The 27,901-nt window shown below is 44.6% G+C and overlaps 5 protein-coding genes across 5 annotated transcripts; 3 read left to right on the top strand and 2 right to left on the bottom strand.

Annotated features, from left to right (window-relative positions):
* Positions 1–803: 803 nt before the first annotated feature.
* Positions 804–5,060, top strand: LAJ45_01293 (uncharacterized protein; the record flags this gene model as incomplete). Its single annotated transcript, XM_046110888.1, has 3 exons — positions 804–3,811; positions 3,877–4,368; positions 4,436–5,060. The coding sequence occupies 3 exons, from the start codon at positions 804–806 to the stop codon at positions 5,058–5,060; spliced, it is 4,125 nt and encodes a 1,374-aa protein (XP_045976066.1).
* Positions 5,061–7,421: 2,361 nt separating this feature from the next.
* LAJ45_01294 (uncharacterized protein) lies at positions 7,422–11,756 on the bottom strand (the record flags this gene model as incomplete). The annotated part of the gene is made up of 8 exons (XM_046110889.1): positions 7,422–8,676; positions 8,909–10,104; positions 10,207–10,342; positions 10,402–10,629; positions 11,027–11,051; positions 11,110–11,243; positions 11,420–11,569; positions 11,641–11,756. 8 exons carry the CDS (start codon positions 11,754–11,756, stop codon positions 7,422–7,424), a joined length of 3,240 nt encoding a protein of 1,079 aa, XP_045976067.1.
* A 1,664-nt stretch (positions 11,757–13,420) lies between these two features.
* On the bottom strand, positions 13,421–16,853 carry LAJ45_01295 (uncharacterized protein; the record flags this gene model as incomplete). Its single annotated transcript, XM_046110890.1, has 4 exons — positions 13,421–13,433; positions 13,488–13,556; positions 13,808–15,034; positions 15,085–16,853. 4 exons carry the CDS (start codon positions 16,851–16,853, stop codon positions 13,421–13,423), a joined length of 3,078 nt encoding a protein of 1,025 aa, XP_045976068.1.
* Positions 16,854–24,832: 7,979 nt separating this feature from the next.
* LAJ45_01296 (uncharacterized protein) lies at positions 24,833–26,155 on the top strand (the record flags this gene model as incomplete). The annotated part of the gene is made up of 5 exons (XM_046110891.1): positions 24,833–25,145; positions 25,215–25,265; positions 25,340–25,648; positions 25,787–25,914; positions 25,979–26,155. 5 exons carry the CDS (start codon positions 24,833–24,835, stop codon positions 26,153–26,155), a joined length of 978 nt encoding a protein of 325 aa, XP_045976069.1.
* Positions 26,156–26,663: 508 nt separating this feature from the next.
* Positions 26,664–27,529, top strand: LAJ45_01297 (uncharacterized protein; the record flags this gene model as incomplete). Its single annotated transcript, XM_046110892.1, has 3 exons — positions 26,664–26,750; positions 26,822–26,892; positions 26,959–27,529. The coding sequence occupies 3 exons, from the start codon at positions 26,664–26,666 to the stop codon at positions 27,527–27,529; spliced, it is 729 nt and encodes a 242-aa protein (XP_045976070.1).
* Between the last annotated feature and the right edge of the window lie 372 nt (positions 27,530–27,901).

Consider the following 27,901-nt stretch of genomic DNA (forward strand, 5'->3'; position numbering starts at 1 on the left):
GGAGGTATCGATATATAAAGTCGACTCGGGGTTCTTCTGGAGCAGGAATTTAGGCCTCATGATTGATTCTTTTGCTTTGTCTACAACGAGAGAATATAATATGCATTAAAAATTTCGTTAAAATAGTGCAATGTTTAGGATGTAAATCTGTTATGTACTGGATTAACGATTTTTCAAACGCTTGGGCATATGATGGTCGAGAGCGAGGAACCCTAACCCTACATTGCATGCCGAACTCATTAATAGGATGGCATTGGAGGTGGAATTAACTGGAGGTGGCATCAACTGAGGTGGCATCAGCTGCGGCGATTGGGGGCGGTATTGGGGTTGGTACCTTATTATTAACTGAAGGAACTAGATCTCTACAAAGGAGGTGGACATTTGCGGGAGCTGGCAATGATATAGTTAACAGCAGGAGCTGGCTCATCTACAAGATTCTCACCATGCAGTTATCTATTCACAAATCTGATAGGTGTCGATACGACAAGTCCGAACAGATCACCCATTATGGTTCGATAGGCTCATAGTTAGGGGCGCCAAGTCAAACGAGTGAGACACCATGACTCACACCACCTCACCTCGACCCCATCGAAAGCCGCCAAGACCCCACGAATCCGGAGTCGATTGATTGATTGACTGATGGACCGCGAAGCCCATTTACATGGCGTAGGCAAATCAACACCTATGTTTATTTCGCTGTCCTTAAGGGATGATGGATATGATTAACCCCCTCACCACCAGCACTACGCCCATCTCCCTCACTGTCACTTATATCTCACCACTTCGTACAGTCACTACTCACGATGCAAGCCACCACATACAACGATGAGGGTCAACTTACTGCCTGCGACTTCGTCCTCCTTGTACCTATCGACACACCTACTCCTACCAACACGCCTAGCGAGGCCCTAATGCCTGCTAACCCACCTAGCGAGATCTTAAGTCCCCCGAATAGCCCACTCCATGATATCCTCGTACGCCCCCTTAATGAGCAATTCGAATATGGCATCCATACACCCGCCAATAACCAAGTAACCGGCCTCGCAACACCCGCCGACGAGCACTATTTGAATGACCCCACTATGTCCCTCGAGTATGAGGACCAGTCTATCGCCGTCCAAACCTCCTCACACGACGTGCCTGTTGATGCTACAGCCCTTGCCGGCAGCGGCGAGTCCATGGATTTAAGTATGTCCCCCGAAAATCAATTTGTGGGTATATCCATCACCGCGGAAGAGATATCCATGGAGAAGGCATTGTTACCCTCTGATACCGGATGCATTGAGTGCAGTCAACCCCCCTCCTCCTCTACTGACTACAAGTCTGCCGGAGGTTACTTCAGGTGGGCTGTCGACCGGCACAGGGAGTATACCGCTGCCCTGGCCTCCCGAGACCAGGCCGTTAAACCCCCACCCCCCGTTGAGGGCCGGTCTATCGCCGTCCAAACCTCCTCACATGACGTGCCTATTGATGCTACAGCCCTTGCCAACAACGGCGAGTCTATGGATTTAAGTATGTCCCCCGAAAATCAATTTATGGGTACATCCATCCCCACGGAAGAGGCTCCCTTGGAGAAGGCATTGTTACCCTCTGATACCGGATGCATTGGGTGCAGTCAACCCCCCCCTCCTCCACTGACTACAGGTTCGCCGGTCTCTACTTCAAGTGGGCTGTCGACCGGCGCAGGGAGTACACCGCTGCCATGGCCTCCCAAGACCAAGCCGTTAAACGCCCATCCCTCGCTGTTGGAGAGCCTGTCAACCCCTCAACCGCCAAAGACGAAGAGCCTATTGGCCCCCTTACCCCCGCTGATGGTGAGCCCACCCAACCCCATGCCAGCTGACGATAAACCCGTTGGTTTCGTCAGTCAATACATCAAATATATTGCTCTTCACAACAAGCTCACCGAACTCATAGCCGCCTGCAGTCAAGAAATCCCTGCCTACACGCTCACCGAAGGCCAGCCGGACGACCTCATGTCCGTTGACGATCAACCCATAGAGGCCGTGCCCATCCCCATCCACAGCCCTACGATGGACCTCTACCCCCACCTTGACGAGCTTATGGTAGCCACCGCGAGAGCTAGAGCCGGTGAGGCCCACTACCCGCGAGAAGTGCCGCGAGAAGAGAGTTACAGATACCGGTTTGTTAGAAACGTGATTGCGACTGTCGTGCGCCCACAGAGCAGAATTGTGCATGGGGTCGACGAGCTGATGTATAATACGGCCATGGAACGGCTCGAGGCTGATATACTGCCAGGTGTCGAGCGTGTGTATCAGGACGTGCCCAACTATGTACACCAGGTACCGCGCTCAGGTCCATTGGAGGCAGACCCTTGGTATGTGAATCAGGCGCCGTTAAACACCGAGCATGTGAATCAGCCACCGATAAGTCCCGAGTATATAGATGAGCCGGCGCCGTTAATCATGATTAACGAGTATGTGGATTGTGATGGCACGAAGAGATTGGGGGTCGACGAGAACACTAGTGATGTGAGGGAGACTGATGGGCTGCAGGAAACTGATGGGGTGGTAGACGTATCGAACCAAAAAAGGTTACTAGAGACATCTGAGATCGAAAGTCAAAGGCGCCGAATTAATGATGCAATACAACTCATGATCATGTTTGGAAAACGTAAGCCTGAGGGTGAGGAGCCACCGCCGCTTGGAGAGGAAACGCCTCAACCACTTGACGTGGGGGTGGAAGATCGCCAATTGCAAATGTTTGAACGCCCGAACCCCGGGATAGGACTATTTGCGAATCTGGAACTACAGGAACAATATGAAGTATTCCAGGTGTCGAAAGTACAGGAGGGAGCACTCCAGGTTCCCGAGGTTCAGCTTTGCCACACAGATCGGACACAGAGTTATGAGAGTTGCGAACTGCGGGTGCATGTGACTACCCCCCGGACGCTTGGAAGACAATTGCAATTAGATAAGGCTTTTCAATTGGCTCGAGGAAACATAGATAGATCCCCTGGACTTGAGGCAGAATTTGGGGACCTAGAAGTAAACAGGTATGAGCTCCATGAGCCACAAGCGTTAAGGGAACTACACGAAGTACCTGAAGCACGAAAGGAAGAGTTTCAAGCACCTGAAGCAGATGATGAAGCTGCGGTTCCACTTACCAACCCGGAGGTGCAGAGGGACGGAAGCGAGGAGTTTCCAGATTGGGACCCTGAATTACTGATAAGTTTTGGGAGCGAGGAGCCGGTACTGGCGCAAGAGGAGATATTCAAGATTCCTAAAGTATGGGAAGAAAGGTCCCAAGTATCTGTATTAGCAGAGGAGACGCTTCTAGTGCCTGGAGTAGATCTAGAAGGGGAGGTGCTTAATGAGAGCCAGGAGTGGGAACAAGCGTTGGAAGAGATGTCCGAGGGGCTCGAAGTACTAGATGAAGGGTGGAAAAAGATACTAGAGGTGTCCGAAGAAATAGATGAAAAGTTGAAAGAGATATCCGATGCACTAGATGAAGAGTTGAAAGAGATATCCGAAGCACTAGATAAAAAGTTGAAGGAGATATCCAAAGTAGATGAGGTTTTGGAAGAGATATCCGAGGGACCTGAAACACTAGATGAAGGGTTGAAGCCCCCAACGCCTGATCTTCAACATGACGATTCGGAAGCACAGAAGACATACGAGGGTCAGAATCAGGAGATGCACAGCACAACGCACCAAATACCTCAATCCCAAGCTTGCAACTTGGAAACACCGAGATATGAGAGCCAGAGACCGCATTCCCAAGTATCAGAGGCAGAAGAGGGAGAGCATCCAACATCCGTTATTGAATCTGAAGGCCAGGATGTACAAAGGTATGATTAACAAATCTTCAAAGTGCAAGATGAAAGGACGGGTGTTTAAAGCGGAGAACATATAGGTACGAGAACCAGGAGCCACATATGCCAAAGGAAATGTCCCAGGCGCTTAAAACACAAGAGCAGATGAACCCAGTGCTTGGAGCACGAAAAGAGCCCCAACTACCTGAAAATAATGAATGGCACCCAGCAGTTAAGAAGCACTGCTTACAAAGGGAGGATGGCATCACGTCTCCGGGTCCCGAAGTAGTCCAGGTTTGGCACAATGAAATACAGAGATACGAGAGCCATGATCCGCAGTCATCGGAAAGGTCTCAAACGCCCGAAACACAAGAGGAACATCCTTCGCCATTTCCAGGGATTCCGAATTGGTTTCCGGACAGACCGAGGCTTAGCCAGGAGCCACTTCAAGTTTGGTATCATCAATCACAAAACTCAGATAACCAGCAGTCGCAAACGTCGAGGGAAACATCACGATCTCGGGCTTCTCAAGGACTAGAGCAAGGACTTCAATTGCCTGAGGATGAGCTCGATGGCCCTGGAGTACAATTAAGGTATGAGTGCCTGTTGTCTAAAGCGCAAGAGAAAAATCTCCAAATAATTAAATTATAAAATATATAGGAACGAAACTCAGTTGTCAAGGGTAGTATCCCCGATTCTTAAAGAACAAGAGCAAGCTCGCCAGATATCCGAAGCACGAGAGGAAGAGTCGCAATCACCTAGGACTCGAGACCGGCACCGTCGATCGGAGGGTCTAGTAGAGGGGGAAGCAAGCAATATATCTGAAGAGCGAGAAGAACCAGAGACTAACATACCTGGGATTCAAGAGTGGTATACTCCGATAGAGGCGGAGCATAGGATGTCCGGAGCGCAAGAAGCGCCAGAGACCAACATACCCAGGATTGTAGAGTGGTACCGTCTAATAGAGGCGGAAGCGCGCGGGAGGTCCGAAGAACGTAAGGTGTCGGAAGCACAAGAGGAAGTGCGCCGGGCGGCTGAAGCACTAGAGGAAGCACGCCAGGTGCTTAAAGCACGAGAGGAAGCGTGCTGGGGGTTTGAAGCACGGGAAGAGTCACAATTACCTGGTACTCAAGAATTGCACCCCGAATCACGTAGGGAGGATAACCAGGAGTTGGAGGTGTCGAGAGAAACCTCTCAGACACCTGAAGCACAAGAAGGGGAACTCCCAGTGTTTAGAATGCATGGGGCGCGCGGGGTGTCAGAACCACAAGAGTCACATAGCTAAATACTAAAACCACAGGATGATAGCAGCGGGCACAGTTCATCAAACTAGGAAACAACACCGATAGATACCGATCCGCACATTCTGGCTTAGAAAGAGACTGTTTTAGAGGACTATCTGGAGACAAAAAACTGATTTTTATCTTTGGAATTGGAAGACTAGTATTAGATGCAAAGGAGGCGTAAGATGATGGTCATCTTCGCCCACTGTATTTTAGCTTAGTAGACTGTTGATATAATTCAACTAATTGAGAGGTTTTATTATTTTGAAGTTCTAAAATGACACTTTCGGTATACGTACTCTGAAATAACACATGACGCAAGATGACACGGTTTGCAAGAGGTATTTACTCAACCTCATGCACAGACAATTGGGTAATACAGGTCGATTCCCAGCTCCACTACCCGCCCCTTCCTCCTCTAGAGAAACGAAACATTAAAATAGCGTTTGTAATTTATTCACGGCCACTACAAAAAAAGAACAAAAGTTTCTACAAAAGTACAAAAAGTACTGCAGCGACTTGCGCTACTACCCCCACCCCTGGTTTGAACCCAGGACCTTGTGTGTGTATCCTGGGTAAACACTCAGTGTCTAACCCGACGAGCAGTCTACCACTAGACCACTCGCCCATGCCGGATGTTGCACTGGAAATGATACTTGATCAATTGGCTTGGCATTGTGCCAAGATAAGGAAGAACCCTAACCCTTCGATGTTAATTCTCTCATAAAGAAGTATTCATTTGGACCATGTTGAACTGTGTTATCTTGCATCATGTGCTATTTTAGAGCACGTCAATCGAAAGCTGTATCATTTTACACCCTTTCCGTATTATTTTTCCCTGGCGGAGGTAGGGCAAAGTCTACATGTACTTGACTGTGGCAACGGGTAAAAAAATAAGCCTCCAATCACGATTTACTAGCGAAAAAGGCATATATAAGCGTTTTTTGGTGATTTTAGCATTATTTTAGTATGAGGCTCTATTTTTTCTAAGACTCTCTCCAGAATAAGGCACATACATGTATATGCCTTTAGCTATACATATACATTATATACAGATAATTCTTAAATAAGTCTTTATACCAAATCTGTCTTTTTCATCAATCAAGACTCTCTGGTAGATAAGACTTATTTAAGGCTTATTTAAGGCTAATAAATTCAAATTTTATCGATTATCTTAGCTATATAATAGTTCTAATATCAAAATCTTAATTCTCCCATAGCCTAATGGGTAGATTGAGAGCTTGGGGTATCCCTTGGACGCGTGAGACATTTGGAGAATCTCTCTCATGCATTAGCGGGAATTGGCAGTCATGTGATCTAGAATTTGGCTGAGAAAACGTCCGGGTAAGCAGTTTGCTGCATTTATCGGTCTTCGGAATACTCAGAGATGCCAAAAACTTCGCAAGTTGCTGCTTTATTATAGTAAATCGTTTCCTAGGTAGGGCACGCTAATGCATGAGAGAGATTCTCCAAATGTCTCACGCGTCCAAGGGATAGTATACCTGCAATGCTTTGGGTTCAATCCCTTCCCTTTTCGTTTTGTCTTAAACTTAGAATAAGTCTTAAGATTGAATCAGCCTAAAATCGATCAAGGCTTACATAATCCTTAAATCAAATAAGTCTTAAATTAAATAAGTCTTAAATAAGTCTGAAAAATCAATAATGTTTAATCGCTGGAGTTCGCTGTTAGAGACTTAAAATTAGAATAAGGAATATACTACCAAAACGGTGATATTTGCCTTATTTGAGCCTACCCTAACCACTATTTTTTTACTGCTTCCCGCAGTCAAGTAGTTGCTGAGCCCGTGTCTTGGCGCATGGAATATCACTCGCTTCGTTTTGAGACGATTTTTGTTTTTGTTTAATTCATTAATTGCATTTTTGAGACGATTATTAGGTTGTTGTTGTTTTTTTTTTTTTTTTTAAATCTATTAATTGCATACGATTATTGGTTGGATACAAATACTTGTACCTACATATGCAAGAGCCATATGTGATTAGTGAAACCACATATCCACGCCCCAGTAGTGATTGTGCTCCGGGAATTGAATACTCGCATCTAATCCGACGAATGGCACAACTATGTATTTGTCCGACTAAATAACCGCAAAACCTAAACTCCAAGCCCATAGCAAAATAAATTTTCAAACTCCCCGCCCTAATTTCGCGCCCTCCTAAATCTATAGCTGCGGCATTAGTCAGGGCACCCTAGTAGACGTTATACTACCAACAGTACTTAAGTATTTGGTTTACGTTTATGCCAAATAAAGTAGATATGGGGGAATAAGATCGTTGATAGATATTAATTCATGATTTTTGATATGTTTAACGTTAGTTGCAGCACCGAAATGCTGTGGAGAATATCATGCATATGCATCAGAAACAGATTGAGGTGTTGACACTTTCCGCTCCCGTCCTTTTTCATTGTCGGCCGCAAACCTTCGTTTCAAAGTCGCCAGTTTTTGTGCCGTTAACCCACAGCTGTTCTTTACCGACTCGCTATCAACCAACAAACCAGCCACTACTTCGTGTCCTTTTCTTGGCTCGGCGTCGTCTATCACTTCACCAGATCCACTTGTTGTCAATACTGAAATATAGACTTTTGGGCTCTTCTGGAGCAGCAATTGGACCATTCCTTCATGACCTCTGATTGCTGCAAGGTGCAGTGCTGTGTATCCATGACCTTCCTCCGCCAAAAGGTGTGGCCCCGGACATCTCTCGACTAGCAAGCGAACGATGGTTTCATGACCCCACGATACAGCGAGATGCAACGCTGTATACCCTCTCATGTTGCGGATGGCGAGGACACTACTCGGAATTTTTTCAAGCAGTAACCGAGTGATCTGCTCATGGCCCTTAAGCACTGAAATGTGTAACACAGTCTGCCATCCGGCGGTAATCATGGCTGAAAAATCGATTTTATGTTCGCGTTGTAGCAGTAAATGGACTATTTGGTCGTGGCCTTCCTGTACAGCCCAGTGTAGCGCGGTGTATCCGTTTCCATCCTTCATGGAGAACTCGCTTTCCGTTACACTCTCCAGCAGCAGACAGACCATTTCTCCATAACCCTTCATTGCTGCGATATGCAAAGGTGTCATTCCATTGGCATTCTGCACGAATAAACCAGGAGTCTGTTGTATTAACAAACTAGCGATCCCGGTGTGGCCATTCCTCGCTGCGAGATGTAGTAAATTCCCGCCTTGCCAGTCCGTGGATTCAGCCTCCGTCTTATGAAGTAGGAAACGGACAACTTCTTCATAGCCTCCCTGTACAGCCCAGCCTAGCGCAGTGTATTCGTTTATATCCTTTGCCGAGGGGTCAATGCCATAACCGTTATCAAGAAGAAGCTTAACAGTGGTGGCGTGGCCTTCGGAGGCTACTAAATGGAGAGCTGTTTGTCGGTGGGAGTTAACTTTCGAATGGTCTGTGTTTGGATCCTTTGAAAGTAGTACACGGACCACAGAATTATGGCCCTTTAGCGCAGCAAGGTGCAATGCCGTAAAATTCTCAATGTCCTGCGCTAACCCAATACCCGGAACACTCTCAAGAAGCAAACTGACAATTTTTTTCATGCCCACATACAGCGGCGAGGTGCAGCACAGTCTGTTTTCTATGGTTCTGTGCAGAAAGATCGATTTCGGGATGCATTTCGAGCAGTGAACGGATTATACTCTCATGGCCATTCCGCGCAGCCCAATGAAGCGCAGTACACCCTCCTTCGTCTTCAGATAAAACGTCTACACCTTGGTCAAGCATTTGTCTGAAATTTTCAAAATCCCCTTCTGACGCTGCTTCCCTCAAATCTGATAGACATTTGCAGGAGCCGCCCGTAACCTTCTTGAGGACCTACTCAGAGTCCTCATTTCTTAGGTCGTCAGACAAGAATCTAAGACAGCGAGGACACGATACTGCAGGAGTAGCGCCGTGTTGTAGCAGTAATTTGACAGTGGAAAGGTGACCTTTAGACGCAGCTCCATGTAACGGGGATAGTTGGCCAACTTCCGATTTACCGGATGGTGGGATACCTTTCTTGAGGGGTATCTCTACCACCCTCTCGTGCCCCGCAGCTGCCGCGTTCGCTAGTGCCATATCCATCGGACAATCGTCTGATCTTTCGGGACAGAGATCGCCCAACCTATTGAACAGCCACTCTAATATTTCTACATGACCACCAGATGCGGCGAAATATAGGACGTATGTCTCGCTATTTTTCGGTTTGTTGTCTTCCCTTGGAGTGGAAAGTGGTGGCGCTGTGTTGAAATCGTCTTGAACAGAGCAAGGAAATCCATTCTTGAGAGAACTCTGCGTGTCCTCTATTTTTTTTCCTTGATCAAAATGATGAGATCTTTTGCAACCAGCAAATTTGTCTAGTAGAAGCTGAACTATCTCTTTGTGCCCATTGGCAATCGCTAGAGTGAAAGTTGTCTCTCTATAGCTATCTATTGCTATGATACCAACTCTAGTTTCTAGAAGTACTTGGACAACTTTAAGATGGCCTATTGAACAGGCAAAGTGCAGAGGAAGATAGTTTCTAGGGTATGTCGGCTGATCTGATGAAGAATCAAGTGCCTGCACGTAAGAAGAGAATGTGCCTGTTCTTTTCAAAAACCTCAAAAGTGGATTTTTCGTCAGCGAATTGTCATATTCTACCAAATGAAACATGAAATTCTCAGCAGCGTATCCTAGGAAAGGGTATGCTGCAACCCGTGCTTCGAATTCAGATTGGCAAATCAAGGCTCCTCTCGAGAAAGCTTTGGATAAGAGGTGGGAGGCACAAGCTATGGTCAGTGCCGAATCTGTAGCAGGGCGTACTATTGATATTTTTACGAGGTATTCTTGAGCAGTGGAATGCACAAACTGAACTTTCGAGGTTTTCTCGTCTATGGTCACCAGACCAGAGCAAAGGTTGAGTATTGTTTCTCGATCCGGTAGGTCCAGCACATTGAGCTCAAAGCCGAGTTGAACACCCGCAATATCTTGAAGCTTCTCAGAGGTGATATTACCGTGTTCCAACTCATATACCCCCTGCTTAATACTTATTGCATGCTGGAGTTCTTTGAATGTAAGTGTTCGGTTTACCCCCGCGAGCCATGTGAAAATCCCTAATACCAGCATTCTTTACTCAAGTGACTGCATGCAAAGATTTACCACGATCCTATCGTATATAAGGATGAGCGGGGGTCGATCTGAAGATGTGCTCTTGAAAGCTTTGAGCTCGTGGAGGATTTGGTTTATACTGGGCTGTTGACACAAATGCTGTATGTGAAAGTCAACCAGCAAGAACCTTGAAAATATTAGCAAAGGCTTGGGGAGTAATAAGGACATCATGACCGAGGTACTTACATTCCCTTTGCACATTCTCCGATATCAGAGACAATCCTTTCTCTATACAATTCTTTGCCATATAAGCGGTTGGCCAATAAACTGTCACTAACCCTATGCTCGGCATAGATCTTGATGTCCTCTTCTCTCGCCCTTAATTCGATTTTAGTCGCGAAGTCTAGAGTATTCTGTATATCCCCTGATATGTTTTCCCTACTTGTTAAAAACACATTGGGTGCTCCAGCCATCCTACACAATAACGTCAAAAGTAATTTTCTCTGCTCTCGATCTCCCTTTCCACGCTCACCCAGCGCATCGCAAATTATAAACGTGTTTGTAAAGAAGGAAGAAGCAGAAAGGAAAAGATTGTAAAGACTATCGTATTTAAGAGGGTTGTATGTCTCATGTAATTTACCGGCTCTATCTGGGAGAACTGGCAGTTGAGAAAGTAGCTGTCTCACAATACTGGCAAGAACGCTGGTTGTATCATGAGTGGACTGCTCTTCATGATCGAAATAAATATATGCTACTCCGCAGTTGGATATTGATGCTATATCTAGGAGGTGGTCTACTATTATTGAGCTTTGATGCCGAGGGAATCATGTTAGGTGTTGTTCTATTTATGGTTAAAATCCCGAGTAAATACCTTAGAAATGTTTTTCCAGAACCAGCTATAATAACCATTATCAGTACTAACACCAACTCAAATTCATAAAACAGTACACGTACCAATTCCGTAACCCCAAAGTAGTTGAGAATTTCTATCATTCTTCGCCTTCACCCAATTCAGGAAATCAGGTGACGTCAGGATCCATGCACCAATGTCGCCGTGCCTTTTTCCCCTGGTAGCGGTATGTTTCTTGCTGTATATCTCCGGGTATATCCAGTCTAGTATCTGTTGCCGCCTATTTTCTGGGATAGGGTAGGACACATCAGCTAAAAGGCTCTTCAAGTTTAATGTATATATATATATTTGTTCCTGTCAATTTCGGCAGGATATTTCTCTAAATCTAAGGCTGGGGATTCCTGTGAAGCTAACTCCGGCTGGGAACTAGAGGCCTCAATTTTCATCCCAAGTTCCTGTATCTCAGCTCTTCTCTGGAAAAACGATTCTATTACTTCGCTGCGATAATCTCTGGCTTTTACTTTAGGCTCCTGCGAGGCCTCTTTGGCAGACTTCTCCAACACCCTGGGATTGAGAAAAGTCAGAAACTTCAGCTGAAAAATCAAAGCAATTAAACATATACGACTTGTACTCACGAATGAACGCCCAACAGTAGTTCCTTCCACCCCTCAACACACTTCCTCACATTTCTCCAGTCTACTCTTCGTGTTCTTTTCTTGAGCTTACTAACAAGCGCCTGCAGATCGACCATGCATTTATCCACTTGAACAGCCAACCTTCCGAGGCCTTTCTTAAACTCCGGGTTAGCACTAGCGAAGCCCTCAATCGCTATTACGGCGCCATGGCAGACGCGGAACTCTTCTGTTGTTATTTGTACTATTTTAGATAATGAAGATGAGCCTATGTAGAGATGGCTGAGGTAGAAGTAGCATAAAGGTGTCGCTTCTAATGTGAGCTGAAGAAGCGCTGACGTTGTGAACAGGGGAGCTGGTACTGGGGTAGGTGGATTCGCTATGGGTATGAACTCTCTAGAGAGAGGTGTGCTATTTTTCGGCCGGTGCTAATAAAGTTTAATTTTCGCGCTAAAATAAGGTTCAAAAACACTACTGGGAATTTAGTAAGTTTATATGGATTCCACAATTGATATCTGTTTGGCGGCTGTTTTGTGCTTATGCAGCTCGAGACTAATTGGAAATGGATAGCCCTAATGTAACCTAGTAGATAAAAGTTGAAGTTCTGAGTACATTTCGGCGTTGCTAGGTCAAGCGTTGCATCACTTTCCGGCACCCCCGGGTACATGTATCTATATCTCACTTTTCCTCCTCGCATGGTAGGTAAGCTCAACAAACAGTCCGCAGGAGGTCTAGCTAGGATAATATCTATATTTACTAATTATAAGTTGCAATCGATAGGCTGGCCGATTGCATATTGGGGCCTAATCGATCGAGTAGAGGGCATTAACGGGCTTGAGTGATACAGATCTGTTCAGCAGGAGCCTATATGTTGGAAAAGTCTAATTCACGCAACCTTCATGATCAGGCAGCTGAAATTGGGTCGGTAGAAACAAAAAACATCTCTATCCTACCTACCCCGCTCTTCGTAGAATCATATAGTCTTCATTTGGCGGTAACACAAACATACTTTGTACAAGTAGTTTCCGGCCTTCGGCCGGTACTATATGTATATCAATCAGTCCAATATACAGGCAAACCGCTTTTCGGCTTATTTCTCTATTTACCTGTCAGTCGGGGCTCTCAGGCCGCTGCGCGGCCCTCGACCCCTCCTGGCAGGCAAAGTCCATCACTATATCTAGATCTGCTCTGGTCAATATGTGCATTTTCTGATATCCCCGATATATCAACGGATAGGTCAGACAATTTCTCCAGTTAAAACTACAGGTATATCCCTTTAACAGCCACCAAGCCGCTAAAATCGAACTACTAATCGATTCCCAGAACCAGTAGAAACCTTATTAACACTCTAACAACACTCAGCACAATATCCTATGTTAATATCCAACACAACATGTTTCAAGTGAAACAAAAACATCCCTCACTGAACCAATCAGAAGACTATAAAAGCACATTGCATATGCAGGTTATAATTATATACTTATTAGATATAATTATATACTTATTAGATATAATTATATACTTATTAGATATAATTATATACTTATTAGATATATATTCGAGTCAAAGTCTATTTGTGCCTCTAAATACACGTAGTCTGCTCACGACATCGTACGAACAACCCAATAGATGGAGAACTGCATGTACCAAGCCATTGACGCCTACAATGTTATAACGTTAGTGCATGAATTGCCTACTGAAATTAAGTTTCCATTAATTGGCCGTGCGCGCGTCGAAACGGAGTTTTTGTGGTGAAATTTGTATGTTAACCGAATAACTGTTGCTAATATGAAATCCTAACTCAAATTCATGAGATTTAGATGGACCAAGTGATATTACATGATCAATACCTAAAATCATGATCCCAATATCGTTCCAGGGAAGTGTTCGTCAAAACCACAGAACATACATGCAATGTACTACGAACAACATTTCAAAGTTTATCAATCATTGTCTCGGAGGCCTTCCCTCACCTCTCATCACCATCCTTTATTTCCGCCAAAAAAAAAAAATTACCAAACTCCAACCCAACGTCTATATCTATCCTTTCAGGTGTTTCAGTAGTTAAAGGGAGGAAAGAAAATGGAGGGGGGAAACGAACGAGGGGAGAACCCCACGAATTTAAGTCTTTTTCTTTAATAACGCCCTCCTTTTTCTAGCACTCATGTACTCCTTTTTTTCAGATTTCTCAATTGGGGCCGTCGAGGTCGTATCACTACCCGCGATCTTCTGCGCCTCTGTCACCGCATCCCATACACCTTCTCCCATAAAACCTTTCACCTGTTCCAATAGACTCTCAGGATCTTGCGGCTCCACTCCAAGCACAGGCGAGAAGTTGTTGCTAAAACTCATTATGTTATCGATTTCTCTACTCTCATCATTGTCATCGGTCGCGAAGAGACTTCGCGCAAACTTGACTGATTTCTTAGATGTCGAGGGGATATCAAATGTGGAGAGGCCATGCGGCGAGGATTCACTCTGCCGATTAGCTTTTGGAGATGATTCGGGTGTAGCAAAGGCGTGGAACGGGGTAAACGTTGTTCCAGACTCTTCACTGCCGAATGAGATCTTAAATGGTGATAACTGGCGGCTCGGTGGTGTCTTTGGCGGCGACTCTTCCCTCTCCCTTGGTCCTGGCTCGACTGACCATTGAATAGCTTCTAACTCTGGTGTTTTGCTGATAATCCCCCCCTCTACTTCGTACGATTGATCTGCCCATTGAAGGCTGGAAGTCTTCGGTAGGGTTTCTCCTTTATTCTCTTCGTCGCGCGATTTAGCCAAGCCTTCGGACCCTGGGGTCTTTAATAACTCATCGGGCTCAACAGTCCATTGAACATTCTCCATTCCTGGAGTCTTGAATGGACTTTTCCCTCCGATTTTGTAAGAGTCTACGAAGTGATTCGCGGTTATCAGTGTCTCAGATCGAGTTTCGTCGTCGAAAAAACGAATTGGCCTCAACAAGTCTCCCCCAGGAGTGATAGAAGTTGATGGGTAGTCTCCTAGTGGAGCAGGCGGCTCTTGGATGGCCTCAGCGAAGCCACTCTGGGGGGCGAGAACAGCGTCCTGTGTGTTTTGCCAGGACTTGTGTTGATTCACTAGCTGTGTTCCCAGCGCAGGGTGGGTGGTGCAAAATTCTGTTGGGCATTCTTTATAGGTGTCCTTTGATACAAGTTTTGGCATTGGCTCAGGAGAGCACGGTACATCAATCGTGGCGGTATGGGATATGATAGGTGATTGAGCTTTTTCAAGTCGTGAGATTGGTGTAAGTGATGCGGGGACTTTTGCTGGAAGTTCAACTGGCCTCGCAGTAAAAGGGTCATAGCGTGACACTACTGGCATTTCACCACCATTCATTGAGCTATCGGGGGCAATGTTCTCGACTCTTCTATTTGTATTCCTACATAAATCAGTATCATGAAACCTGTCGAAGCACAAATCCCAACATACCTGTACACAACTGGGCTTTCTGCCACCGGCGATAGAAGGTTCGCAATGGAAATTCTCTTATGATCCGCGCTAAACTTTTGCGAAGCAGCTACATGGCGATTAACCCAGTTTTGAAAAACCTCCTCTCTTGTAGGGTCTTTGCTTGAAGTTGATGATTTCGCTTCTGCGACTTGTTCCTGCCCCGGCTCTGGTATAGCCAAAGTGATAGAAGGCTCTTCACTTGTGACCTCTACATTCCCACAAGGATTATTTGGTTCTGTTACAGCTGCAACTCTCGTATCCGCCAGTCCAGGATCTATTTCTTTGTTCATGATCTCAACCATTTCCGGTCCGTCTTCGGGTCCCGGTACATAAGTAATAGCATCTGCATCCTCCACCTGTTGAAGCACTCCTGGTTCTGTGAACCTCTTTATATCCATGCTCCCTGAAACTTCCTGCTCTTCCGTATGGGTATCCGCTGATCTTTTCCCTTTCTTCTTAGAACCCCCCCTTTGCCTCCTTTTCGCTTTCGGCCGTTCAGGCGCCATGCCGAACGGTGGTACCGCTCCAAAATCATTCTTGGGTCTTGTATTTTTCATATCTATATCACCCGACTGTACTTCAGGTGGGGGCACCACTTCTATAGTATCTAAAATCTGCTCTTGCTCTTGATCTAATGACTGAGCCTCCAGTGTTTTGAAGCTATTTCGTGTGGATCTATGTTTTGCAATTGAGCGAGTCTCTTGAGATGATTCAATTGATTTAGTTCTAGACCGGGTGTTTGTTGGTTTGGGGGCGGTTCGGGGTTCCTGGGGCGGTTCTAATTCAGACTCAGAGGCCCTAGTTAAGCTGCACGTAGACCTGGATCTCGAAGCTAAATCTTGGGTTCGTATCGGTACTTCTAGTATAGGTTCTGTGGTAGGCTTTCGTCCAGGCCTGAGCCTTGGGGCTGTGTCTCCGACCTGCGTTGGCGTATCTGGTGTGATTTCTTCCAGAGAGTTTTCCCTAGGCCTAAGTCGCGGCGTTGAGTCTCGGACTTCTAAAGACCATTTTCTTGTCTTCCGCACAGAAATAGACTTCGAAGTTGAGCAAGCTGACTCCAAAGGCGGGGATGATTTCTTTGCGCTCGAAGACTTTCGATGATTGGAAAAATCTTCAATTGAAATCTGTTGAGGTTTAGGTTTAGATCTATAGAAGGTTCCCGGGGAGAATACTGATGCTACTTCAATAGGAGCCTTTGGCTTCTTTTTGACTGGTGTCCTAAATTCTAGTAAATCTTTATCGGACGGTGAATGAGATCGAGATTGCGATCGATCCGGTACATTTGTTGCTTCAGGCGGCCTTGTACGCAATGGGGTCGGAGTTGAGGGGCCTGATCTGTCCCAAGTAGTATTTGTCCCTCTACTCCACATATGCATCGCGTTTCTCCCAACTTGCGAGGGACCTGGTTCTATCTCCCTCTCTTCCTGCCTGCCCTTTAATCTCTTACTCATGTCTTCCTCCAAAGTCCCTTCTTCTAGTTCTATTGCTTTTCTTTTGGTCTGTTTCTTCCCCTTTGCCCATGGATTCTTAACTACTGGACCCCGTAGTCCTGCAGAATGTAGATAAAGCGGCTCTCCCCGCAAGTAGCTCTCGGCGTGTTTCAACATGCGGCCCCGTTTCGCGGTGGTTTCGGTATCTGAGTCTGAGGAGGATGAGTCTCGTGAGATGATGTCCGAGGGAAGATTATCAGAAATAGGATCGAGAGGGAGTGGCGGAAATAGGGGAGGCGGGGGATGTCCGGATGACATGATGTACTGTGATGATTGATGGATGATTGATTGCGTCGTTACTATGGAGACGGGACTGTACGCGTGGGAAGACGGGAGCTTATCTGATCGCCGTAGGCTGATTATCTGATTGTAATTTACGCGTCTCAATCACGTGTTCATACATATATTACACATAGTTAATTATGTCTTCGATCGCGAGGATCAATAGATACAGTTTTCCTCTAGCGGTTGTTGATGAAACTCAGAGTGGAAAGTCAGACTCCAGAATGTTTTACCTGTGACCTTGCGGCAACCACCCAGCTAAAGCACTGAATTTCGTACTCTCCAAATTTTTACGTTCTCGTCCATCGAGCTTTATGGTGCTTTCAGCATGTCTTCCGCCTTGTCGCTGAACAGTAACTACATCTTAACCACCCTACATCCCTTGCACATAGTCATTGCTCCAGAATTCACCCTTTATTTGCAACTCACACAAGCGGTCTTCTCTCCCACTAGCTTGGGGAATCCGGACCTATTAAGGCTTTGGCCAATACCAACAACCACCCATTCTTCCTTCGGATCTTATTAACAAGAGTCTTTATACAGCTGGCTCTAAATCAATAGGGACATACGCCCCCAAAATATATCCTATGTTGAAGTTCTACATAAAACATATCTATGGATACCTATCTTAAATTATTATAATTTGCAAGTTCTTGCGAACTATATCTGCATTTTGGTTCAATTCCATCCTAAAGATATTTTTAAGCACCTCTACATCAGCTAGCCTCAAAAGGGAAGTTTATGAACTCCTTTGGGGAATTTTACAAGCGTTTACTCCTGATAAGAAGAGTTCGAAAACGTTCCGGTCATATGTGGCGCCATGGTGGCTATATCTCCACTGAGGACATACTTCGATCTTGTGCCCATTGGATCCTCGCCGAATGCTTGTGTGTATATCGTTGAATACAGTAATCATTCTAAGATAGAACAGGAATTACTGCAGAGAAGAGCACGAGAGGCCTAACATGACCTTACAAACTCAGTGCCTTAATTTAGTCGAAAAGCATGGGGCTAGTGAGGAATTAGATATATTTTAATCACCGCCGTTCAATTTCAATGACGTTGCTCGCTAGACTTACATATAGTCAAACGATGCAGCGTCAGGACCCTGTTCCCGGCGACCTCTAGGACGCGACAGAAACGAAAGCAAATAATGATCATACCCCTCAATGCCACCAAGCTATAGGCTTTTGCTCATTTCTTGAATGGAATCTGGGCGGCCTCAATAACATCATCATAAGCGGCGCTCTCTTGGTTCGATATTCAAGACTTCGACTAGAAGTCTTCATAAAGAGGGCTATTCTCCGGTAAAATGAACCCAATAAGTGTGTCTTGCCCTAGGTCGACAAAGGCCGTTTCCACCAGCTACGCCAACCCTGGAGAACAATAAAGGCTTGTGTAATGCACTGCTGATATATTGAGAATTGATGCAAAAGGATCTATGGAAGAGAATAAATCCAAAGTTGCAATTCCCTTTATATCCCAATCTTCTAAAAACTTGACAAGAGACGCTAAATATACATCGGATTCATATCCCTCAGAATTTTTTATCTACGAGCGGCGGACCTGACATTGAGTGTCTTAGCCATGCCAAGTATCAACTATATTACCGAGTTCAAAAACAGAAAGCTAGGCAAAATTGATAAGGCGGTAGAATATCCTCCAATGATTTAGAGATCGTTCGCCTAGCTTCCAGAAGATACCTCGTCGAAGTGTCCCCTTTGGATAGAATGCTGGGCCCATAAGAATTTTGATTTAGTCGAATTAATTCCACCAGCTCGTAGTTACCAACTGCAGAACAAACCAGTAATTTAGCTTAAAACCCTACAAGGTTTAGTCCCTTTTCGTCTCATGGATAATGGCCTAGATGTTTAAGATCCACCAAATAGGAATAGACCCATGGTCACGAAGAACCCCCTATTGCTGGTTTGTTTTAGAGGTAGGTGGGCATAACTAGATCGACTAGCCCCCAGTGCTATTCCAGCGATTCAATCAGTGGTTGATCTCAGTATTAGATCCACCGATAAAAATACCAATAATCGTATCTAGTTTGTGAGTGCAAACTGTGTGACAGATAAGTTTTATGGTCTCTTTTTACAACCTAGGAGGAATATTAACTCCCCCCAAGTAGGTTAGTTGTCGCTAATTGACAGCAGCACAAAACGCTAATATAGAGGAACCTTTTCATTTTTCAGAGGGTTTAATTCCAAGCAATATAATAACGCTATAGCTAGCATTATCTAGGTTGTTGAGTATGAGAGCTAAATCGATATAACAGATGCATACATATAATGAATGAGGTCTCTTCTGAAATGAAGAGTACTGGATGCCTAAAAATGTGGTTTCAGTATCGATTGGGAAGCTCGACTTAGCGTTGCAGATTCATGTAAGTATAATAATTTGTTTTCCCTGATGTAGATCCAACTCAACAGTGACAGAGAAGTGCGCTCCATGATGCACAATGTATCTATATGAATGCTCGAGACAAGAATTCTGGAACCTAAAAATACGAGCTACAAATATGGACAATCAATTTGGTATGCGTACGTGCCCATGAGCATGCGCTTTATTACCACCAAAATCCTTTTCTGTACATATATCTCTCTGAGGATCTCACATGTTCTTATTCCACTCAATTCTATCGGGAAACCTGGACTAGTTATATTAGAATTCCCTTATATTCACATTGTAGTTAGAACGTACAATTTCAAAACACACCTGGCCAACTGAGTATTCTAGAACTAGTGTGGTCGACGAGCCGGCTCGAGACGAGCAAGAGGAAAAGCTCGAATCGGCTCGTGATAACAGCTGCTCGTCTCGATTCGACTTGTAAGTGCTCGAGTGCAGCTCGAGCCACTCGAGCTTTTCAGTGGTCTCAGATGTTTGTCCTTAGGTCATTCTAGGTGATATCGATCTCTTGATCATTGGAACGGGTGTTTCCAGGGTTAGGGCTTCCTACTGACACATTTCGTAAAATCAATTACCAAGGATATTTTCCGCGTTTTTAGTATGGTTAAAATAACACCTCAAAAGCTCGAGCTTTTCAAGTCGAGCAGTGGAGGGAGCTCGAGCCAACTCGACTCGTGAGGGTGGCTGCTCGTGGCTAGTCGAGTTAACTTGTTTTATCGACCACGTACACTATCCAGAACACACGTGCACATTTGCACCTATAGCCGGATCAGATGTATTCCCATCTGCTAGACATGCCAAGTGACGGATCCTAATTTTAGTACCTACAGAGTAGCAGCCCGGCTACCTTGTGCAACATACATACATATATACTCCATTAATTAATGGATTTCGGGCTGGTGAATAAAGGTTCCATGATCAAGGTTACGATTGAATGGTGGTTTGTTCTGCCGCGGCTGCGAGTGGTTTCTGTCTCGATACATGTGGTTTCAATCCATTCATTTTTTGAGTACACCAATGCTGCTGACTCTAGATGATCTGGAGAATAAAACAGAGATCTGATACGGAATAAAATGCCGCACTCATATCAACAACACCACCATATATGAAATCAATCTAGGCCCAAGAACTTGGCGGGAGTCGTTGCGGGCCGGCCGGATACGTACATAAATGTGGTACGTATGTACGTAGGCATATCGATCAGCATGCAGACAGTCCTCCTTCCAGATCAGGATTCGACACTCTAACTACATCACTAGATGAGCCTTTCAATCCATGTGTGAGAATAAAATCGAGCTGGGGCTTCGTCCCCGATAGCATCCTTCCCTGGCCAGTTAACTAAGCCATTGCAGGATGTCGGCATCCAGGTATGTGTATGGGGAGTACCAGCTGCTTATTCAAAGCACAAGCTTCGACTGACCGCTAGGTTACCATCACAAAGTATATGGAGTGGGTCATCTACTTGTTTATTATTTCCCATGTACGTCCCGTGTCGATCTCCATCCCTTGCACTCACCAGGATGCCGAGGGCGACAAAAACGACAATATAGCGGATCTATCCATAGAGCGGGAGTACAAAGCGAAGACTCAAGCTGGCAACTAAAAAGTACTAGTAGGATCCTAGGTAGGAATAGCTCCTCGCTATTACAGGTCTCCAGCCAGTGATTTGAAGGGAAACAGTACGTATACTAGGGTGGGTGTACTCCCGCTCACCCTCTACATATGAGTAGATCCGCACATATTTCCCGATTATATATACGGCTATCTTATTAGAATGCATCAATAGAATGTAAACGTATTGATTTTCACCATGGTCTACTAAGGCGTTTAGTGAAAACAGGCGACTTTTCACGACCTTTTACTGAACGCCATAGTAGAAAGAAAGCCAATTGTTAATACCACCGCAATTAACACACTGCCGAAAATTCATGTTTCCAATCCGTGCCACTGTGGTGTGGACCCTTATGGTTAAGCTTATACCTAGACTTGAATTATAAATGGTAGTCACCGGCCTTTTGATGGTTATTGGGCAGTACAAACAACTACATGTAGTACTTTTGTCATGACGCTTTTTGGGTTATGTTTACGCTCATAAGGGGATCTAGGGCGTCTACAATATAGAGTAATCCGAGACGGAGATATCTATACCATACAAGGAGCCCCTTCTATGCAGGTATATAGGTCAAAACTGGATAATACATGCACTAGTTAGTATTCATCATCGTACGTCATTCGTACCGCCAGCTAATGAAGATTCGATTCTCGTTGATTCCGAGACGAATTTTCCGGAAACCATGCCATCAAAGAAGCAACATATAGGTGTCTTGAGAAACAATCTTTATATAGGCGTACTTTAACCATAGTAAGCATAGGTCGTGAGTACAGCGACGTCGATGTTGAGCCGTATTCTTGAGTCTTCAGGCTTATAATAATCAACGAGTTGTTAATTCGTTAACTATATACATGTACCGGACCTTCTATTTCAAGCCATGCATGTGTATGGTTTCACTAGGGTATGGTCTACTCCCTAGGAACGAAGATCAGTCCCCCAATTTGGCGTGGCTTTCCACCACCAAATGGGTCTGGGATCGAAAAGATAAATTTTAGGTCCTAATTACATGTAATTACAGTATATATACATGTATTCTTACATAGTTTTCAAAAGTCTGCAGCTCACTTATTCTTTAGGAAATACCACTTGTGTACTAGAGTATTGATCACACAGAGGCTTATGTCAACTCTGGCACGGTTACATGGCCCGGCCCTCGCACGAGGTTCACCATATCGGCGTCACGGCAACTCGAAGATCAACATACATAAAATTTTGACCCAATGACCAACTTCCCACAGCCTATGTTAAGCATTGTCTGATATGTCAATAGGGTTGTAAATACAAGTATCTGAGCAGCATCTGCTAGCTAGACGCTCCATTTTAGGACAACTAAGGTTGAAAATATATAATTTCCACGACGTCGATAAAGGTTGCTGAAAAATTTTGCAAGATAATCTCGCATTTTAAATCTCTATATACTCTTTAAAGACGGCTAATAATCGAAACCATCCTTCCGAGCCGGAGACGGTCCACATCTGAAGGGTGACCACTTACCCCGAACTTACATCTAGACAAGTAACACCACATGTCAGACCAATCACTAGATGTATGTACTTCAAAATGCCGCAAACTGAAACAGGATAAAGGAAAGTTTAAACACCAGGATATCAATTGAGTTTTGAGTCTATTTCTCTACAATTCCGGCTATTGGTGGTACTAAGATCGTGTGTGAACTACAAGGCACATCTAAGTGCAATTTCAAGTGTTACGTACATCGAGTAGTATGTACATGTACTTGTATGTATACAGATTTAACCCAATCCAAATAATATAACTCTGCTAGATCCCCAAGACTAGGGAATTAACTGGCTTAGTTGCACAGGTCTATTTACATCTACGAGCATATAATTCAAGAAGTACTGGATCATAATGAAATGCTACCAAGATACCCCATTTAGTGGCAAATGTTTGGCAGGCTACATTAATACATTTTACCTAAAGCCATTGCAGAATTCTATTAATAAGACGTAAATCATTTAAACACTTAACTATACCATTATAATAGTCTATAGATGACCAATTACAAATTTCAGAGACACGTTCGAGGATCTCGGCATGAAATTATCCAAAAGAAACCTCATGCTCAGAATAGTGATAGAAAGCTTAAGAATAACGTGTTTCACGATCACCGGGAAAGCAACCGAACCTCACAAAATGAGGTTGTGGGCACCAAAACACAATATGTGAAGGCAGGCACATATAAGAGGGTTCAGTGTGTCCTTTCCGAATCCTGGAGTTACTTTATAATGAATATAAACCAAAATTTGGTAAAGTCGATAAAGCTTACACTCCCTAACCCAGTCAACGACCTCTCTGAAACAATACTCTCGCTAGATAGAGGTAAATCATGTCAAAAATATTTGGGAGACATCTAAATAATACCTCTGGCTACTTAGTTCTGTAATTGTATATAAATTCGACTTTCTTCAGCAACTTTGGATCATCCCGTTGTCACCCTTGATTGCTTTCCCGGTGACGATCGCTTTCCCGGTGAAACACGTTATTTGGAAGTAATGTAAATGAATATTATGACAAGCTACCAGGACTTTCCGATTAGCAGTTAAGAAGGACTTGAAGGCAATGATGCGAGATTCCCATATACATTGTTGCTGTCAACTCGTACGTACTATTGATCCCACGCAAGTGCTAGTACTGCCCCAAATGCATACATTAAGATTTTATCTTAGATTAGGTACATATATGAATGGGTCATTTTGAAGATTCGGGGAGCAGTTTCCCTGCATTCTCTGGTTTATCAACTCTAGCTACCAAGAACGTCATGAGATGTAGTTAAAAACTACTACGCATGTCTGGGCAGGTTTCAGATGCGACAGAGAGATCTCCACAAACCCCTCCCCCCCCTTTTCTTTTTTTGTGATTACATGTAGTGATGATTGAATTGAGATTATCATCTCTGAGACATCATGTCGTATAGTGACTTTACACTAAACCCCTAGTACCACGCATGGTGTGCGAGTGATGAACCATAAAGAGTTCAAGAATCATACTATATAAAGGCCACCATTACCATCTTCCAATGTAAAAATACAACATCCTCAATTTTCTCAATAAAAGCTACCTAAAATGCCTTTTGTTATCGAAACTTTCTATCCGAAAGCCTCCTCTGATGAAGACAATGCGCAACACCAAGCTGTGGGTGCCATGGTTTCTCGGACCTCAGGCTGAGAACTTTGCCTGGTTCAAGCCATGTATCAACTCGGTCATCGACGAACAGAGACGCGCTAGAGCCTTATACTATCCTACCGATGGGTACGTCCCCCATTTTGTTCCACGGACGAAACAATATTAACTACTTTGGCCGTTTCCAGAAATTCACTACTTCTGCCGTGGGAGACTCACCGACATACTTAGTTCAAGTAGCAAGGCTCGAAAACTATGTCGATAAGCTTTCTGGGCTTCTCAATAAGCATTCGATTCCCTTCTGGTCAGCTCGCTACAGCGCTCATATGACATGCGACACTAGCATGCCAGCTATCCTAGGTTATTTAATGACAATGCTCTTTAATCCAAACAATATTGCTCTCGAGGCAAGCCCAAACACTACTTTACTCGAGATGATGGTCGGTGAAAAGCTATGTTCAATACTTAAATATAATTTCAACCCAAATAATACCAGTAACCCCAATAGCGCAGATAACCTCCCAACAGCATGGGGACATATCACCTGTGACGGTACTGTGGCTAATCTAGAGTCTATTTGGTGAGTCCATGTCTACCATTTCTCCCCCGTGCATTTACATGGACATCTAAGAAGGGCTATTGAACTGACACTAACAATACGAGATAACTTCATATAGGGTTAGTAAGATGAAACTTTACCTATAAGCCTAGTATATATAAATGATCACTAAACTATGTATTAATTCTTCCAGCTCGAAACATCAAATTCTATCCCCTTTCTCTCAAGAAAGCCATGAAGAAAGAACTTTCAATCATCAGCAAAACCTTCAAAGTTGAGACCTGCGAAGGTGGCGACCCAAAGTTATTCAGTCAACTTTCTACCTGGGAATTACTTAACCTTAAAGTCTCAATTATAGCTACTCCAGATACCCCTGATAGACTACAAAAGGAGCATGGTATCTCGTCGAAGTTTTTACAGGACTCGTTCGGAAAATATAGCATTCAAACAATTGGAAATGACGCCCTCGAAAAGGAGTTTGAAATTAATAAACCGGTACAATATATGGTATCTGCCACTAAGCATTATTCGTGGCCAAAGGCTGCTGGTGGGTTTAAATATCTGACCCTTACACCTTAGTTAACAAACCTGCTAACCCACATCTTCATCACATTAGCCATCACGGGTATTGGCTCTGAAAACGTCATCAATGTTCCCGTAGACAAAGGTGCGCGTCTTGACGCAGATAAACTAGATGCATTTTGAAAGAATGTCTCTAAAGAAAACAAGCTGTTTTTGCAGTGGTAGCAATCATTGGCACGACGGAGGAGGGTGCCGTTGATCCACTCGCTAAGGTTCTCAAGCTCCGCAAAAAATACCAACGCCTCGGCATGTCATTCATCGTTCATGCTGATGCTGCTTGGGGAGGCTACTTTGCATCTACTCTTCCGCCAAAACGGGCAAAGGGTCAGCCCGATAATTCTCCAGACGAGGGTGACTATGCAGCAATTCCTCTACGAAAAGAGACAACAAAACAGCTGCTTCATTTGCACCTCGCAAATTCAATAACTATCGATCCGCACAAGACCGGATATGTTCCATATCCAGCTGGTACATTATACTACCGTGACAACAGGATGAAATATTTAGTAACATGGACAACCTTCTACTGAGAGCATTGGTGTCTACGGTGTTGAGGGAAGGTTAGTTTATCCTTTTGTTTGATTGACTTCGTAAACTGACGTCTAGATGGAACAAACAGCAAGCCCGCCGCCGCCGCCGCCGCAGGTGCAACCTTTCTATCACATAAGGTAATCGGCTTGAACCAACATGGATATGGTGGGTTACTCGGCGAAACCGTTTTTACTTGTAGCAGGGTATGTATGCAAACTTCAAAGCTATCCACTTATAACAGCACTAACGTCATCTTTTTATTCACAGCTGTCCGCGCATTGGGCTCCGATGGAAAATAAGAAATTCATCGTCGTCCCTTTAAATACGCCCCCATCAGAGGAGACCGAAGGGCCGGTTAGAGCTGATGCTCTTGACAAAGAGAAGCAAGAAATCCGGGACCGTATCCTCAAAAGGACGAACTGGGAGGTATCTCAAGATACCTAGAGCAACGCAACTGCTTGGATCTCTGGAATCTGATTTAATCGTAAATACATTTGCGTGCAATTTCCGTCTTGAAGACGGGACTTTGAATGACAATGTGGAGGAAGCAAATAATCTCAACCGGCGTATCGTCAATAGGCTGTCAGTCACATCACCTGACAAACTACCTGCCGAAGTTTCCCTTTTCCTTACATCTACGGAGTTCTTACAGCACGAATATGGTGCCTGTGCGGACCACTTCAAGCAACGACTCGGTCTTAAGGGCGAAACAAACCTATTTGTTCTTAGAAACGTGACGATATTACCATTCCCGACAGAGAGGAACTTCATTGCGAAGCTAACTTCAATCTTTGAAAAAGTTGCCTCAGAGGAGGTCGATGTATGTCTATAGCCAGTCTTGAATACCCCCAAAAAACGATTTTGCCACTAACTTGGTCTCTTTTTAATTACATGTAGGCTTGCCGGTTCCGCGTTTCAAATTTCAATCGATGCTACAAACCACAGCTTCACCATGCAGGGCACCACAAAGCTGTACCTTGCTTATAAGCCCTTATTCTATGAGGCGGATAGCCGTACACAGCTTGTCCTTGAGGCCGAGGTTCCAGATGATGCAATGAGTGCATATGTGGAAGCAAGAGAATCCAATCCAAAGCTCCATTTGTTTTGAAGACTCCAGCAGTCAAACTTCCAGATATTTTTGCAGCGGGGACCTTCAAAGCGGATATCAACTTTAGTGGTGGGTATGTATTCTAAATAGGGAATTGCCTTTAATCCTCTAGAAATGTTACGGACTTTCTCCGACCCAGAACGAATCTTCTCAAGAATGTCCAAGCCACCAAAGCCCGCATTTTGAAGCGGCGTGATCTCCGCGCCAGGTTCCGCGACTCCAGTTACCCCCAGAACTACATGCCATTTTACGTTTATGGTACACCCGAGGAAACCCATATCGACCATATGCTCCTCTGTGCGCCCAATATCCAACTCTCGGCTGATAAGGTCACCTTTGATCCCCCGCTCCCTGGTTTGAAGGAAGAACTTGAAAAAGGCGCGATCTTATATGTGAATGAAGTATCTGAGGTCTCCATGCAACCATTTGTTATGCTTCCGAGTGCTACTGGGTTGAGTGAGTCCAACTTCTTCTTCCGCCAGGGGGCAAGCTTCAATGTGACTATCTACAAAGACACGCATGAGGCCGAATCTATGGGTCCGGGACTATCAGCAGTCAATACCGATTTAGAGTTAATTTCGGCAAAAATGACCCTCACTAACAATGTCTATGTCGACAAGGATTGGGTTAACTCTGACCCTCTTGCAATCAAAGAGGTGAATGAGGGCCTCGAGGCGTGGAAGGCCAAGATTGATAAAGAGCTCCCGTGAGTACCAGGGACAGATTGCCGTTGCATGGTAGTCTGGCCTCACCAATCTTTGATTGCGAGTGATCAAGCATGATTGGTGCATTTCAAGTTGTTTTTATTTATGTATTTTTTCCTTTTAGCTAAAACGAACACAAACGATCTCATACCCAGATACTTTAATACGGTAATTATATTCCAGAGTCGTAGTTAGAGTCAGTATGGGGGTGATAGTGATGGGGCCCGGCCGGGTGGTATGGTCTAGATCTATAGGGCAGCTCCTTGAGGCCTGGGACTCGTAGAGCGATGTATACATGAGCTCACGATAATAAAATGTAGTGCAATGGCCTGTGGCACAGCGTACTTTCCTAGCTAGAAAGTGTGCTGATCGCAAAGG

This window comes from Morchella importuna, assembly GCF_003444635.1.
Source record: "Morchella importuna strain M04M26 chromosome Unknown Morimp01GS002, whole genome shotgun sequence".
Classification (NCBI taxonomy): Eukaryota; Fungi; Ascomycota; class Pezizomycetes; order Pezizales; family Morchellaceae; genus Morchella; species Morchella importuna.